The sequence below is a fragment of the Eucyclogobius newberryi genome, unplaced genomic scaffold, assembly GCF_026437365.1.
Source record: "Eucyclogobius newberryi isolate DKJ021-1_F unplaced genomic scaffold, fEucNew1.0.hap1 SCAF_17, whole genome shotgun sequence".
Classification (NCBI taxonomy): domain Eukaryota; kingdom Metazoa; phylum Chordata; class Actinopteri; order Gobiiformes; family Gobiidae; genus Eucyclogobius; species Eucyclogobius newberryi.
The window spans coordinates 30,555,457-30,570,026 of NW_027315801.1; the positions used below are offsets into that span (position 1 = coordinate 30,555,457).

The following is a 14,570-nucleotide window of genomic DNA, read 5'->3' on the forward strand; positions in this document are numbered from 1 at the left end:
ATTAGTGATTAAACCCATCAGATTTAGAGGTTGTGTTAATGTTGGGAACCAAAGTTAATTCCATTTCCCATCATTGCCTCGTTATGCAAAACTATTGTCTTTAAAAATAGGCATTATACTACACATCTAGCACTCACTATGTAGAAAGGCCTATCTAGTATTTGCTGCAGCACATGTACAGTGAGGTGGTTGCGGACATCTCATGGAATAGCTAAAGGATGCTTTGTTCCTGATGGGCCGGTGTCTGGACCACGTAACACATGGTGCACTGCAGCGGAGCAGAGCAGTGAATAACTACAGTCATCTTGGGTCTGCGCCGCACGGGGCTCTTGTTCGCCCCGTGAGGCATGTTAAGGATCCTGCTTGTCCCACCTGTGATGATGTCCTCTATAGTGCCATCTTTCCCCTCATAAACAGGTCTGTGGTCTTTTGCCTGACGCTTGCGGAGTTCTGCGATCAGCTCCTGCTGCTGATGTCGCTTCTTCTGAGTCTGGACCTGCACCAGCAGAGGGCACCACAATCATTCACAGCACACCTAAGAGATATTCTGAGCCCCTAGTGTTTATGTTGATTTTGTTGTACCTTAGGGTCTTGCTCTTTAGCCTCCTGTGCAAGTAACTTCTCCCGCATGGCTTCTTCCTGCTTTTTCCTCTGTTCATTCCCCTCCACTGCATCCTGTCAGGAAAGGTAAAGACAGCATGTTATCAACAAGTTAAAGTATGGTATGTTTCATTAATAATACAGCAGAAATAAGATGAAAAATGTACAGAAGATATTAAAAAACATCTCTAGATACTGTATCTTGTCACTTTGATTATGCCTTTGCACATTCAGATATTCACAGAGGTCTATTCACTGGACATTGACTCGAGCAGGTCTCATAAATCTTGAGTGAGAACAATCTAAGGAAATGTGCAATGTGTCGGGGCAGGGTGGAGGCAGGACTGGGGCAGAGACCAGTCTAAACACCACAGCTGCTCCACCGTCAGACCCAGCTGGCCCTTCCTGTTATTTGGCCGCCGACTATGACTACGTCCTGCTTTGCCCTACTACGCTTCAAATGACATATCCAAGTTTTGCAACAAGAAGGACTACGGTAACAACTAGAACGTCAAGTTTAAACCACAAATGAGATTATCAGTGAGTCGTTACCTTGTACGCTTTGATAAACCGCACAAACACAGGGAAAAACACTGAGGGCGGAGTTGTCTTGGCACTCTCTCCAAAGTAGTTCACCACATTGTTGAAGGCTTCCTAGAATAGAGCAGAAGACAGGGTCAGAGTGGAGGCCAGTTTGTAAATACTGTCAAATATGACTTGTGTCTTATTATATTCACCTATTGACAAATGTTTTTTTTTTTCACAGATGAGGGAAGTGTGAGCGTACTTAGTCAGCATTACGTACCTCAGCCGTCTTGGCATCCTTCTGCAGTTTGTCCAGCTGTGCGTCACTGGCCTGGAGAAATCCTTTGAGAACAGAGTGATCGTGAAGACTACACTCTCGTCGAATCAGATCCATGCCTTTGCCTAACTCCCGAACATCGAGCAGAACGTTCTCCAAGGAAACTGCAGAAGCAATGGCAGCAATACAATCGGTCAATAATACAATCGTTCATAAAAGGTGGCGATAACATATTTGCCTCTGTCAATCCTTACCTGCCGCTGCTTTGTCGACAAAGTGCAGTTCATTGTAGAAATTTGCCAGTTCTGGATACTTTTCTTTTACAGTGAGTGCTATGTAGTGTAGCAATGTCATTTTTCTATCTGTAGACTTAGTGTCCAATAGCTGTGAAAGAACAGTGACATTTGACCCAAAGTTAGTGAAAGCGCTGCACGGGGGAACAGGGAATTGCTTCTGTGCTTTGTTGAAACTCACCAGATCTAGACTTTGCAATTTGAAACCATAAACACTCCCTCGTTTGCTGCTGTTCATGTAATTTCCCAAGGCTAGGATTATCTGTCGTAAATAAACATAACGTTCATATACCGGTATATAGAATAATTACAAAGCATATGATGAATAACACTCATACCTCAAGCATTCTTTTCAACTTGGGCGCCGATTTCACTGAGCCTGAAGCGGCAATGATTGCGTTTAACTGCGGCGTGAGCAGGTTGACATTGTCGGCAAAGTTCCCGACAAATGTGATGATATTCATTCTCTGTGTGAGTCTCTCGATCTTGCTGAACAAAAGCATGAACCGGTCCTCCTCCGCCAGTTGGTCCAGTGGCCTTCGTTCCCGTTCGTACTGCCGAAATATTTTGACCTCTGCCTCCGTGGGCAGGAAACGCATCAGACACTCCACAAAGTCCACCGGTAAGGCCTTAAGGTCAAACCTGAACCGACAAAATGAAGGTTAAGAGCAGAATGAAAGAGCTCCTACACACATGTTTGAAAAATACATACTTCTCTATTGCTTTACAAATCTCCTCGGCCGTCTTGTTGGCCTTTCGTAATGTGATGGCAAGGTTTTTGGAGCGGTTTGCGTCTAACAGAGTGACTTTGTTCAGGGCCTTCTGAGCTACTTTACTCTTTGTACAGGAAACATCCACCACAGGACCCTGAGCTCTTGTTTTGAACAGCTCCTCAAACTTCTCCAGGTCGAGCTCCTAAAACAGAATAACAGCACAATGTATGATTCTGCTTTGACTTCAAGAAGGGAAAAACCATGTGATCCTTTCACCTCAAGCACACGCTCGTCATCTATCTCATTGAAGACTGTGCCGTTGATTTGATTGGGCTTCAAGGCCGTCCAGTTAAACACCGGGAGCCGGAACTTTGTTTTGATAGGTTTCTTTATCTTGATTGCTTTGGGGGGGAAATACCAATACTTATAATGTAACAACAGCTTGTATCAAATATTATAATGAGTTTATTAGTCAAAGATAGCGATAAATATTACCTGATAGACCAGTGCTGAAAATGACAAAAGGTGAGGTTCCCGGTAAAGGAGGAGCAAGAGGTGGAGGCGGTGGAGGAGCTGGAGCACAAGGTCCTGGAATTAATGTAAAATACAGATATACATAATCAGAACAAAATGACAGAGCTCTGTTTTGTGGTCAAATAAGGAAATAAAATAACACTATTGATAATAATAATAATAATAATAAATATAGCCGCAAGCGGCAATGATCGGCCCTCGCCACGCCGCCGCCACACCGCCGCCACGCCGCAAGAGGAGGGGGCGCTAACGCGCCCCAATTGTCCTTTTATCACGCCTACTGCTGAATCTGTGACGCTGTCACATGTTCTCCCCTTTGTTTTACCATCAAAAAGCAATTTTATTTTGAATTCTTGGCAAAATGTGCGGCTTTGCCGCACAGACACCGTGACTCTTTGAATGAAAATGTGGATAACTTTTGATGGTCCTGAAGATGAGTCTCACCAAATTTCAGGTTAATAGGGCTGACGCCCTGGGAGGAGTTTGTGAAAGTCTAAAGTGTAAACATGTTCTGGCCCCATTGGAATAACATGGGAGGTTTCGGTCATCGTTACGGCAACGCCATAACAATTATGACATGGGTCTCATTGACTTTTTTGATGGGGATGCTAAAATTGAGTTGTGTGTCAAATTTCATATAATTTCGCAAAACTAAACATTTAACCTCCATATAAAATCTGTAGGGGGCGCTGTGGCGCCAAATGAATTTATTTCACTTCAAGTAGGTTTAGGGCAAAGAGTTTAACAACTGATTCTAATTTGACGCAATTCGGACTTTATCTGCGCAAACGGCAGAAATTTTAAATATGGGAGATTTCTGAAATTTTAGTTACAGTTTGCGGCTTCGCCGCACAGAGACCGTGAGAGGTATCAATGTAATTTGGATAACTTTTGATGTCCCACTCCTCAGTAGCATTTTCACCAAATTTCAGCTTTTTAGGGCCAACGCCCTGGGAGGAGTTCGTAAAAGTACGACGTTTGGAAAAACTCCGAAGTCATGTTTAGCCATTTTTGAAGTAATATGGCCGACATTTGGTTCGGGGGACGGCGTTGCCGTAATAATATTTTTTACTTCTCTTGTCACCATCTACCTCTGCGCCAAATTTCATGATTCTACGATCAGATTTTTTTTGGGTCATTTCCCATCTCTCAATGCATTTTTGGTACATTTGGTGGCGCTGACGCGCCAATTTTTTTTATTTTAGAAAAGGGAAATAGCCAGAATGTAGAGAGGCACGATTTTTAGAGGTGTGCAAATTTTTGTGACTTTTCGTCAATGTTCACTGGGTGAAAAATAGGGGGGTTGGTCCCGAGAAGAAGAAGAAAGAAAGAAAGAAAGAAAGAAAGAATAATATTCCGATGCGAAAACAATGTTTCCCATTTTTCAAATATCATAAACTATACATTTTCGGAAAGCGCTCGCGCTTTCCTACCTCATGGTGTGGGTCCCTGGTCACTGACGGGTACTTTCGATAATTTTGAGTGGGCTCCGCCCACTTTGTGTTTTTGGCCCTCTATACAGTAATAATGTTCAATTTTTGCATTACATGCTTATATGCACGGAACATGCAAGAGATGGGGAACGTATTCGTGAGCTACTTAGCGCAAATGAGTGCTTTATATGGGGATGACGACCGCTTCGCGGTCGTCATCCCAATGTAAAGTGCTCGTTTAGTGCGAACTTTTGCACGGGCTTCGCCCGTTTACAACGGTAATGTTCCATTTTCCTACAACTAATTAGTATGCACGGGGCGTGCATGAGTGGAGGAGTGCGTTAGTGAGTGTTTGGAAGTGGGCGAGCGCTTCGCGCTCGATTTCGTGCGCACTACGTGCGCACTTTCGCAGCCGTGCTTCGCACGGCCTTACGAGATTAATAGGCCTCTCGCCAGCTTGTGGCGCTCGGGCCTAAATATAGCCGCAAGCGGCAATGATCGGCCCTCGCCACGCCGCCGCCACGCCGCGAGAGGAGGGGGCGCTAACGCGCCCCAATTGTCCTTTTACTACGCCTACTGCTGAATCTGTGACGCTGTCACATCTTCTCCCCTTTGTTTTACCATCAAAAAGCAATTTTATTTTGAATTCTTGGCAAAATGTGCGGCTTTGCCGCACAGACACCGTGACTCTTTGAATAAAAATGTGGATAACTTTTGATGGTCCACCCCTGAAGATGAGTCTCACCAAATTTCAGGTTAATATGTCTAACGCCCTAAGAGGAGTTTGTGAAAGTCTAAAGTGTAAACATGTTCTGGCGATTTCCCCATTGGAATAACATGGGAGGTTTTGGTCATCGCTACGGCAACGCCATAACAATTATGACATGGGTCTCATTGACTTTTTTGATGGGGATGCCAAAATTGAGTTGTGTGTCAAATTTCATATAATTTTGCAAAACTAAATATTTAACCTCCATATAAAATCTGTAGGGGGCGCTGTGGCTCCAAATTAATTTATTTCACTTCAAGTAGGTTTAGGGCAAAGAGTTTAACAACTGATTCTAATTTGACGCAATTCGGACTTTATCTGCGCAAACGGCAGAAATGTTAAATTTGGGAGATTTCTGAAATTCTTGCTACAGTTTGCGGCTTCGCCGCACAGAGACCGTGACAGGTATCAATGTAATTTGGATAACTTTTGATGTCCCACTCCTCAGTAGCATTTTCACCAAATTTCAGCTTTTTAGGGCCAACCCCCTGGGAGGAGTTTGTAAAAGTACGACGTTTGGAAAAACTCCGAAGTCATGTTTAGCCATTTTTGAAGCAATATGGCCGACATTTGGTTGGGCGGACGGCGTTGCTGTAATAATATTTTTTACTTCTCTTGTCACCATCGACCTCTGCGCCAAATTTCATGATTCTACGATCAAATTTTTTTTGGGTCAGTTCCCATCTCTCAATGCATTTTTGGTACATTTGGGGGCGCTGACGCGCCAATTTTTTTTATTTTAGAAAAGGGAAATAGCCAGAATTTAGAGAGGCACGATTTTTAGAGGTGTGCAAATTTTTGTGACTTTTCGTCAATGTTCACTGGGTGAAAAATAGGGGGGTTGGTCCCGAGAAGAAGAAGAAAGAATATTAAAGACGCAAGCGGCATCCAACGGCCCTCGCGGGCTGCCGGCCTTCCGACTCTGCGCTTTCGACTTGATAAAGATGGCGCCCTTATTGTGTTGAATTAAAAAAGAACTTGACAGACGGAGACACATTGGACATGGACAATCCAGTGCAAATCAACACAAGTGTCAGTCAAATTTGCTGCTCCGCTGCACAGAGACCGTAGCACTTAGAATATAAATATGGATAACTTTTGATGCCCCGCGTGTGTAGATGATATTTCCCAAAGTAAAGCTTGATCGAGCTATTGCCCACGGAGGAGTTTGTTAAAGTGTGAAGCATAAATTTGAACATTTCATAGATTTAGCGTTTTTCCCATTTGTGACAGTATATTTGCAGCTCCACGGCACAGAGACCGTAGCACTTAGAATCAAAATATGACTAACTTTTGATGCTTCCCTTGTGTAGATGATTTCCCCCAAATATGAGCTTGATCGGGCAATCGCCCTAGGAGGAGTTTGTTAAAGTGTGAAGCGTAAAAATGTGGTCATTTTAGAGATTTCGCTGTTTTCCCATTTCTGACATATATTTGCGGGTCCGCCACACAGAGACCGTAGCACTTAGAATAAAAATATGGATAGCTTTTGATGCCCCGCTTGTATAGATGATTTTCCCTAAATATGAGTTTGATCGGACAATCGCCCTAGGAGGAGTTTGTTAAAGTGTGAAGCGTAAAAATGTGGTGATTTGAGGGATTTCGCGATTTTCCCATAAGGATAACATGGGATATTTCTGTCATGGCTACGGTTACGCCGTACAAAATATGACTTTGGCTCTCATACTTTTATGATCAGGATGGCAAATTAGAATTTTGTGCAAAATATCATGTCATTTGGAAAAACTCTATTGTTTATAGGCCACTCTATAGGCCAAATAGTCAGAATTCTGGGAAACGTTTGAGGCTCCGTCGCACAGAGACCTTAAAAGCTATCCTTAAAATTTTGATAACTTTAGATGCCCCACTTGTCTAGAGGACGTACACCGATTTTGAGGTCGGTGGGCAAAACGCACTAGGAGGAGTTCGTCAAAGTTTGAAACAGAAAAATGTGGATATTCGAGAGATTTAGCGGTTTTCCCATAGGGATAACATGGGAGATTTATGTCATCGCTACGACTACGCCGTAAAAATTAAGGCATTTGTCTGATTGGCTTTTTTGATCGGGACGCCAAAATAGAATTTTGGGTAAAGTTTAGAAAATTTTGGTAAAACTAATTTTTGACCTTCAATGTTAATTTAAAGGTCACTCTGTAGGGGGCGCTATCGCGCCCATTTCAATTTTGTCAGCCTAAACTGGTCCAAACTAGAAAGTTTAACAACTGATTCAAATTTGGTCCTAATCGGACTGGTTTTGATCAAATGGGAGCAATTTTTAGATCTGCAATATTCCAAAATAAGTTGTCCAACTTTGCGGCTGCGCCGCACACAGACCGTAAAAGGTATCTCAAAAAATTGGATAACTTTAGATGCCCCACTTGTCCAGAGGACGTACGCTGATTTTGAAGTTGGTGGGCAAAACGCCCTAGGAGGAGTTCGTCAAAGTTTGACGTGAACAAAATGGCTAACACAGCGTGTTTTCATTTTCAAAGGAAGATGGCGGCCATAGGGTAAGACTGGGGGCGTGGCCACAATGATTTTTTTTGTTTGTCCTCACGAGAGGAATGCGTGTCCCGAATTTCGTAGCTTTACGTCAAAGTTGACCTCGGGGCGTCTCCCATAGGCGCAATGTATTTTGACTTTTGTCGGTGGCGCTGTCGCGCCATTTTTTAACGAAAAAAAAAATGGCCCAGAAAAAATTAAATTTTTTGCCGATTCTGAATTTTGGGCAAAGTTTGGTGAGTTTTTGAGCATGTTCAGGGGGTCAAATTAGAGTTCAAAGCGATGAAGAACAAGAAAAATAATAATTAAAGCCGCAAGCGGCATCCAACGGCCCTCGCGGGCCGCCGGCCTTCCGACTCTGCACTTTCGACTTGATAAAGATGGCGCCCTTATTGTGTTGGATTAAAAAAGAACTTGACAGACGGCGACACAATTGACATGGCCAATCCAGTGCAAATGAACACAAGTGTCGGTCAAATGTGCGGGTCCGCCGCACAGAGACCGTGACACTTGGAATAAAAATATGGATAACTTTTGATGCCGCGCTTGTGTAGATGATTTTCTCCAAATATGAGTTTGATCGGACAATCGCCCTAGGAGGAGTTTGTTAAAGTGTGAAGCGTAAATGTGAACATTTCAGAGATTTCGCTGTTTTCCCATTTCTGACATATATTTGCGGGTCCGCCACACAGAGACCGTAGCACTTAGAATCAAAATAAGGATAAGTTTTGATGCCCCGCTTGTGTAGATGATTTTCTCCAAATATGAACTTGATCGGACAATCGCCCTAGGAGGAGTTTGTTAAAGTGTGAAGCGTAAAAATGTGGTGATTTGAGCGATTCTACGATTTTCCCATAAGGATAACATGGGATGTTTCTGTCATCGCTACGGTTACGCCGTACAAAATATGACTTTGGCCCTCATACTTTTATGATCAGGATGGCAAATTAGAATTTTGTTCAAAATATCATGTCATTGGGAAAAACTCTATTGTTTATAGGCCACTCTGAAGGCCAAATAGTCAGAATTCTGGGAAACGTTTGCGGCTCTGTCGCACAGAGACCGTAAAAGCTATCCTTAAAATTGACGTGAACAAAATGGCTAACACAGCGTGTTTTCATTTTCAAAGGAAGATGGCGGCCATAAGGTAAGTCTGGGGGCGTGGCCACAATAATATTTTTTTTTTGTCCTCACAAGAGGAATGCGTGTTCCGAATTTCGTAGCTCTACGACAAAGTTGACCTCGGGGCGTCTCCCATAGGCGCAATGTATTTTGACTTTTGTCGGTGGCGCTGTCGCGCAATTTTTTTAGGAAAAAAACAAAATTTTTCGCCGATTCTGAATTTTGGGCAAAGTTTGGTGAGTTTTTGAGCATGTTCAGGGGGTCAAATTAGAGTTCAAAGCGATGAAGAACAAGAAAAATAATAATAATATTTTCAGCAAAAACAATATAGCCGTTTCCACTATAACAACAAATGATACATCGTTTGAAAGCTCTAAGCCTTCCCGATGCCGTCATGGGGTGGAATCATCATTACGAGCGCTTACGCGCTCGTCACTCCCTATTCCGTCGGGATGCCCCGCCCACTCCCCATAGACTTCCATTGATTTGAGCAGATACAAGCATGACCCATGCCTGCGGCATGGATTTTCGCGTACGGGACGATGCCAGGAGGGTTTTTGGAGGAATGCAGCGCTTCGCGCTGCTGTTGTCAACAATGAGTGAATGGGCTACGCCCATTCACTCATTGTTGACTATTTCTGTCATAGCAGGAGTAAGTATGCATGATCCATGCCTTCGGCATGGGCTAGTTCACTGTACTTGCCAGGGGCGACACACGATGTTTGGTCAGACAGTTGCAACGCTGCCTTCGGCAGCGTTGCGGGAGCAATAGGCCCTCCGCCCTGCTGGGGCTCGGGCCTAAATATTCCGATGCGAAAACAATGTTTCCCATTTTCCAAATATCATAAACTATACATTTTCGGAAAGCGCTCGCGCTTTCCTACCTCATGGTGTGGGTCCCTGGTCACTGACGGGTACTTTAGTTAATTTTAAGTGGGCTCCGCCCACTTTGTGTTTTTGGCCCTCTATACAGTAATAATGTTCAATTTTTGCATTACATGCTTATATGCACGGAACATGCAAGAGATGGGGAACGTATTCGTGAGCTACTTAGCGCAAATGAGTGCTTTATATGGGGATGACGACCGCTTCGCGGTCGTCATCTCAATGTAAAGTGCTCGTTTAGTGCGCACTTTTGCACGGGCTTCGCCCGTTTACAACGGTAATGTTCCATTTTCCTACTACTAATTAGTATGCACGGGGCGTGCGTGAGTGGAGGAGTGCGTTAGTGAGTGTTTGGAAGTGGGCGAGCGCTTCGTGCTCGATTTCGTGCGCACTACGTGCGCACTTTCGCAGCCGTGCTTCGCACGGCCTTACGAGATTAATAGGCCTCTCGCCAGCTTGTGGCGCTCGGGCCTAATTAAAACAAAAACATGTGTGCATTGCTTTTCAACATGTGCGCACACAGGAAACTGTTTATTTCCTTTTCCTGTCCAGGCCAAATAGCCCTGTCATGACCTGCCACATTGGTGGCACATACTAACAAAGAAAGGGAACAGAAATGGGCCTCATTAGAGGGTACAATGGTCTGTGTAGCTGGTTTCTCCCCAGTGTGTCACCAGACCTGATGAAATGACTCATGTGCTTTACCTGCTTTAGAGGGAAGTGGAGGAGGGGGAGGTGGTGGAGGAGGTGGTGGGGGAGGAGCTTCACTGGCTGGTGGTAGACTCAGGTCTGGACCTCCTGGTTCAGTCAGGGGCCCTGTAGAGCCCAGGGACATCTGCCCGATGTTTCCCAGAGGAATGGATGCAGGCCCCACTCCCAACGGCTCGATGGAGATGTCTCCATCAGGCTTTTTGTGCAGGCGGATGGTGCCCTGCTTCTCCAGTTCCAGCAGACGCCTCTCAATGTTGAAGTGCCTTTGAAAGGCGGCATCCTTCTCCTTGATCACTCTCCTCAGGGTGCTGACCTGTGTGTTGGTGAACTCATACGTCTCCTGCACAGTCACCAGGGGGGGATAAAGAGCAAAAGACAATGACAGAAAAAGCTAAAGAAACATCCTGCTTCCTACTGCCCCGATTTGCAATCACAGCAATTCAGCAACACATCTGAACCTGATCTGAGCTACACAAATGTAAAGCGTGCAAACAATAGCTCCTCCCTGGAGTAACAAAACTCACCCGCACTGCCAGGAGTTCTTTATCCTTTAGAATAAGCACCTTTTCCAGGTCAGCTACCTTCATCATTGTCTCATTCTCCACCTCCAGAAGCTTCTCTGTCACCTGCAAACAGGATACAAAAGAGATGAGTATTCGCACACTGGGCTGCAGTGAGGGCATCTCTCCCAGATGCACCGTCACTCTCCTCTATCATCACTGCATCATCAATACGAAATAGGATATGATGAAGAGCATGACACAGCATAATGGTGAGACAGTCTGTGTTTGGAGATACATTTTAAATACATGTTTCAAAAGAATTCACATGAATTCCAGGCCTCCTCCTCCTTCATTCCTGAGTCTTGAGAGAGGAGTTTGTTTTGAAATTCTTCAAATGATGTCAGGCCTTCCTACGACCTCTTCATGTGAAGAATTTCTATGCAAAGTAGTGTGGGATACAAGGGCAACTCCCAGAAAGAATGAGACTGTATGAACAATATAAAGACTGTTACATATTTTTAACTGTTTGCATCCAGCTGATGCCAAAGGGAGGGTAGATTGTTTTGCAGAGTGAAACATAGTAAATACTGGGTGGAAAGTGAGTAGGGCAGCGGGTGAAGCACAGCTATTAAATGACTGAAACCATAAAGAGTGCAGGTGCACAGAGTGAGTCTTACATGAGACAGGTGCTCCTCCAGCTCTTCCACTTTTTCAAGAGCTGCATTCTTCGTCTCTGCATCCTCCAGCAGACCTCCCACGTCAAACACATTATCCAGGTAGGCCTGTATCTGCACTGAGAGCTTGTCACTCTCTGTATGCTTACATTTCTGGAAAAGAAGACCAGGATTTATTTAGTACATTTTTAAGACCCCAGAAGGTAATGATTCAAGACATTTCCATACCTCTAAGTAATCATCCAGTCCTAATTTGGTGAATTCAAATTGCAGATGGACTCTAAAGTTCATGTCCTCCACAGAGTGGACCACAATGTTGATGAACTGCATACACGCAACCTAAGACAAAGTGAGACTTTAACTTTGACATTCATCCCAAAGTCAATTAGACTTGAAATGTGATCTATAGTTCTTACCATGAAGTCAATGTTTCCCTCTTCTCCACGGAAATAATCCATCAGCCGCTCAAAGCGTTGCTTCTCCTTACACACCTGCAATGTAAAAAACAATATTAAATTATATCTTATAAATATGGAACATACTTACTGTCAAAAGAAGTGTCAGAAAACAGAAACAATGTTTTTAGAATAAACTTTCAGACAAGAAAACTAAACAATTCATGTTTTTTAAAGCAGATTTCAACTTTGTTTTTTCATAAATATATTTTCGTGTCATGAACTGATCTGTTAAAATACTTAATATGCAGAAAAATCTGTTTTGAGAATAATTCAATGAAATTATGAGACATTTATTTTGACTATTTGAGCAGAATAGAATATGTCAGGGACAATAGACTGCAGGGTAATTGTCTTGTTCCGGTGTTTCTGACAGGATCAGCAGAAACTGTGAGCAGATATTGGTGCTTCACTGGTTTCCATCAGGGACTTGATCCTTCATGGTTCAAGGTTGGCTCACATCTGGAGTCCTAATGAGCCCAATGACCTTACACAAGCCTCTGTGGAGCTTCACTTTCAGCCAGAGTCTACTTTTACCATAGTACTTGGCCAGGATATATTTCAACATTTAGAAATTGTAACTAAATTAATATTTAAAAATACCTCTTTAAAGTTGTCAAATGCCGAAAGGATGATTTCATGTCCACCTCGAACCAAACACACAGCAGCCAACAGCTCAAGGACTAAAGCTTTAGTTCTGGAAAAAATAATCTTATCAGTACAAGGTTTAAATAATAATAATCATCATAATCATAATAATAATAATGAAATGTTTAACTGGACATAGCACTTGGGACATACAAATGTCCAATGAAAATATAAGAGAAAGGTGCATTATGGGCATCACTGTATTAAAGCACACATCCTTTCAGTGAACTGTTTTTGAATTTGGTAATTCAAAATCACGCATGTCTTTAAGTCTACTTATTCATTATGAAGTGATCAGCGCTTGTGGTTTTCTGCCAATCTGTCTTTAGTAAACATTCCTCTCAGCACCACACACTCCCTTCAGAGAGCGCTCCGTGGAGAAAGAAAAGCATATCATATGAACTGGCTGCAGGGTTTCCCCATTGTTTGACCCAACCCAGTGTCTATGAGGAGAGGGGCCCGGCCTCAGCAGCTCTTACCTCGAGTTCTTGTTGTTCAGGCTCAGAGCTATTTCATTGACTGCGTGTGCATGGGACATGACCATATTGAAGCCGTACTGCGAGGAAAGAGAACAGGATGTGGTCAGAAAACTCTGCACCATTTTGCATTATATTTGTAGAGCAAGACACGTTGACAGTGGTGGAAGAAGTGCAGATAAGTGTGCAAAAAAGGACAAGTAAAAGTATTACAGTAAAAAATATTGTTTGATGTGTATTGCTCACTTTAAGTTTTTGTATTTTATTCTGTGTTTTGTGAAATATTTTGTGACTTCTGTCTGTGAAAGGTGCTATACAAATAAAATTTACTTACTTACTTACTTACTTTAGGAGTAAAAAGCAAAAGTATTTCAACTGTTTTACATGTCAAATGTTGTGATTTTGGTAAAGAAGTGTGCATAGCTTTTGGTCAACATATTAGTCAGTTCGAATCAGTTCATTCCTCAATCAATTCTAGGGAATTTTATGTGTAATGTATATTCTTTTTGGCTCAACGCTGAGGCTTGAACTCAAAACCTTTAGGCAGAATGTACCAAAAATAACCTCTCAAGCCAAATTAAAAGTACTTTCTACTTTTCAGTCCGTTAAAAAAATCCAGATGAGTAAAAAGTACAGATGCTTGGTCTCAAAGTATCCACTGTAAAAACTACTTCAGTAAAGTACACTTAGAAGTAGTACAGTACTTATACTTTTGTACTTTCCACCACAGGATGTTGATATACAAATAAGTGTGAAAGTGTATTAAGCCCTTTAGAATGAGCTATTTCACGAATAACTCTTTCAAAAACAAGACTGTTCATAACTTGTTAGAATATTTTGTTGTTTGTTGGTTTGTTTGTTTTTTGTGTGTTGCCATAAGAATACAATTTCCAACTTGTTTTCAACACTAATAAAAAGGCTTGATACCATTATTGATACCACAATGATACCAAAAATAAACACTATTATCAGGATAGAATTATTTTTGTTTTTCCAAACACAAAACAACAACATTTTCTTTAATATTATGATGTGGTCTTTTATTAGTTCTGAAGTTTAATAATTTAACATTTAATAATACAAGTCCAATTTAGTACTAGTGACTTTCCTTTCAGTACCTCAATACTCTACTACTGATAAGAATCTGGGTATCAATTATTGGCCGGCCCCAATAAATATAAAATAAAATAATATTCTTTCAAACTCAGCATAATTATGAATATATTGAGAGTAATAGTGAGTATTGAATATTGAGTGTTTAATACCTGGTAGTTCATGATGGCTCGTAAACACATGATACACACATGCACGTCGTCTTTTTGGCTCACGAGCCGCGAGTTCTTGATGGTTCTGCTGTTTGAAACCGAGCCATAGCTGCAACACGTGGAACTCGTTAATGCTTCATAATGACGCACAGACGGGAGGATTTCTCCAACGACTTAGACATGTA

General features: G+C 42.5%; 1 protein-coding gene across 3 annotated transcripts in view; it reads right to left on the reverse strand.

Moving 5' to 3' along the window:
• fmnl3 (formin-like 3) overlaps positions 1-14,570 on the reverse strand; it is a 33,617-nt gene that overhangs the window by 2,765 nt on the left and 16,282 nt on the right. For all 3 annotated transcript variants that reach the window (XM_072449925.1, XM_072449926.1, XM_072449924.1), the window contains 18 exons: positions 14,386-14,494; positions 13,124-13,200; positions 12,600-12,693; positions 11,958-12,032; positions 11,770-11,880; positions 11,545-11,694; positions 10,889-10,990; positions 10,359-10,704; positions 2,904-2,996; positions 2,685-2,809; positions 2,408-2,610; positions 2,034-2,337; positions 1,877-1,957; positions 1,657-1,786; positions 1,406-1,566; positions 1,153-1,254; positions 583-675; positions 373-496 (listed from right to left, as the gene is read on the reverse strand). In XM_072449925.1, coding sequence (XP_072306026.1) covers positions 373-496; positions 583-675; positions 1,153-1,254; positions 1,406-1,566; positions 1,657-1,786; positions 1,877-1,957; positions 2,034-2,337; positions 2,408-2,610; positions 2,685-2,809; positions 2,904-2,996; positions 10,359-10,704; positions 10,889-10,990; positions 11,545-11,694; positions 11,770-11,880; positions 11,958-12,032; positions 12,600-12,693; positions 13,124-13,200; positions 14,386-14,494 — 2,480 coding nt within the window. The remainder of the gene's footprint in view (positions 1-372; positions 497-582; positions 676-1,152; positions 1,255-1,405; positions 1,567-1,656; positions 1,787-1,876; positions 1,958-2,033; positions 2,338-2,407; positions 2,611-2,684; positions 2,810-2,903; positions 2,997-10,358; positions 10,705-10,888; positions 10,991-11,544; positions 11,695-11,769; positions 11,881-11,957; positions 12,033-12,599; positions 12,694-13,123; positions 13,201-14,385; positions 14,495-14,570) is intronic.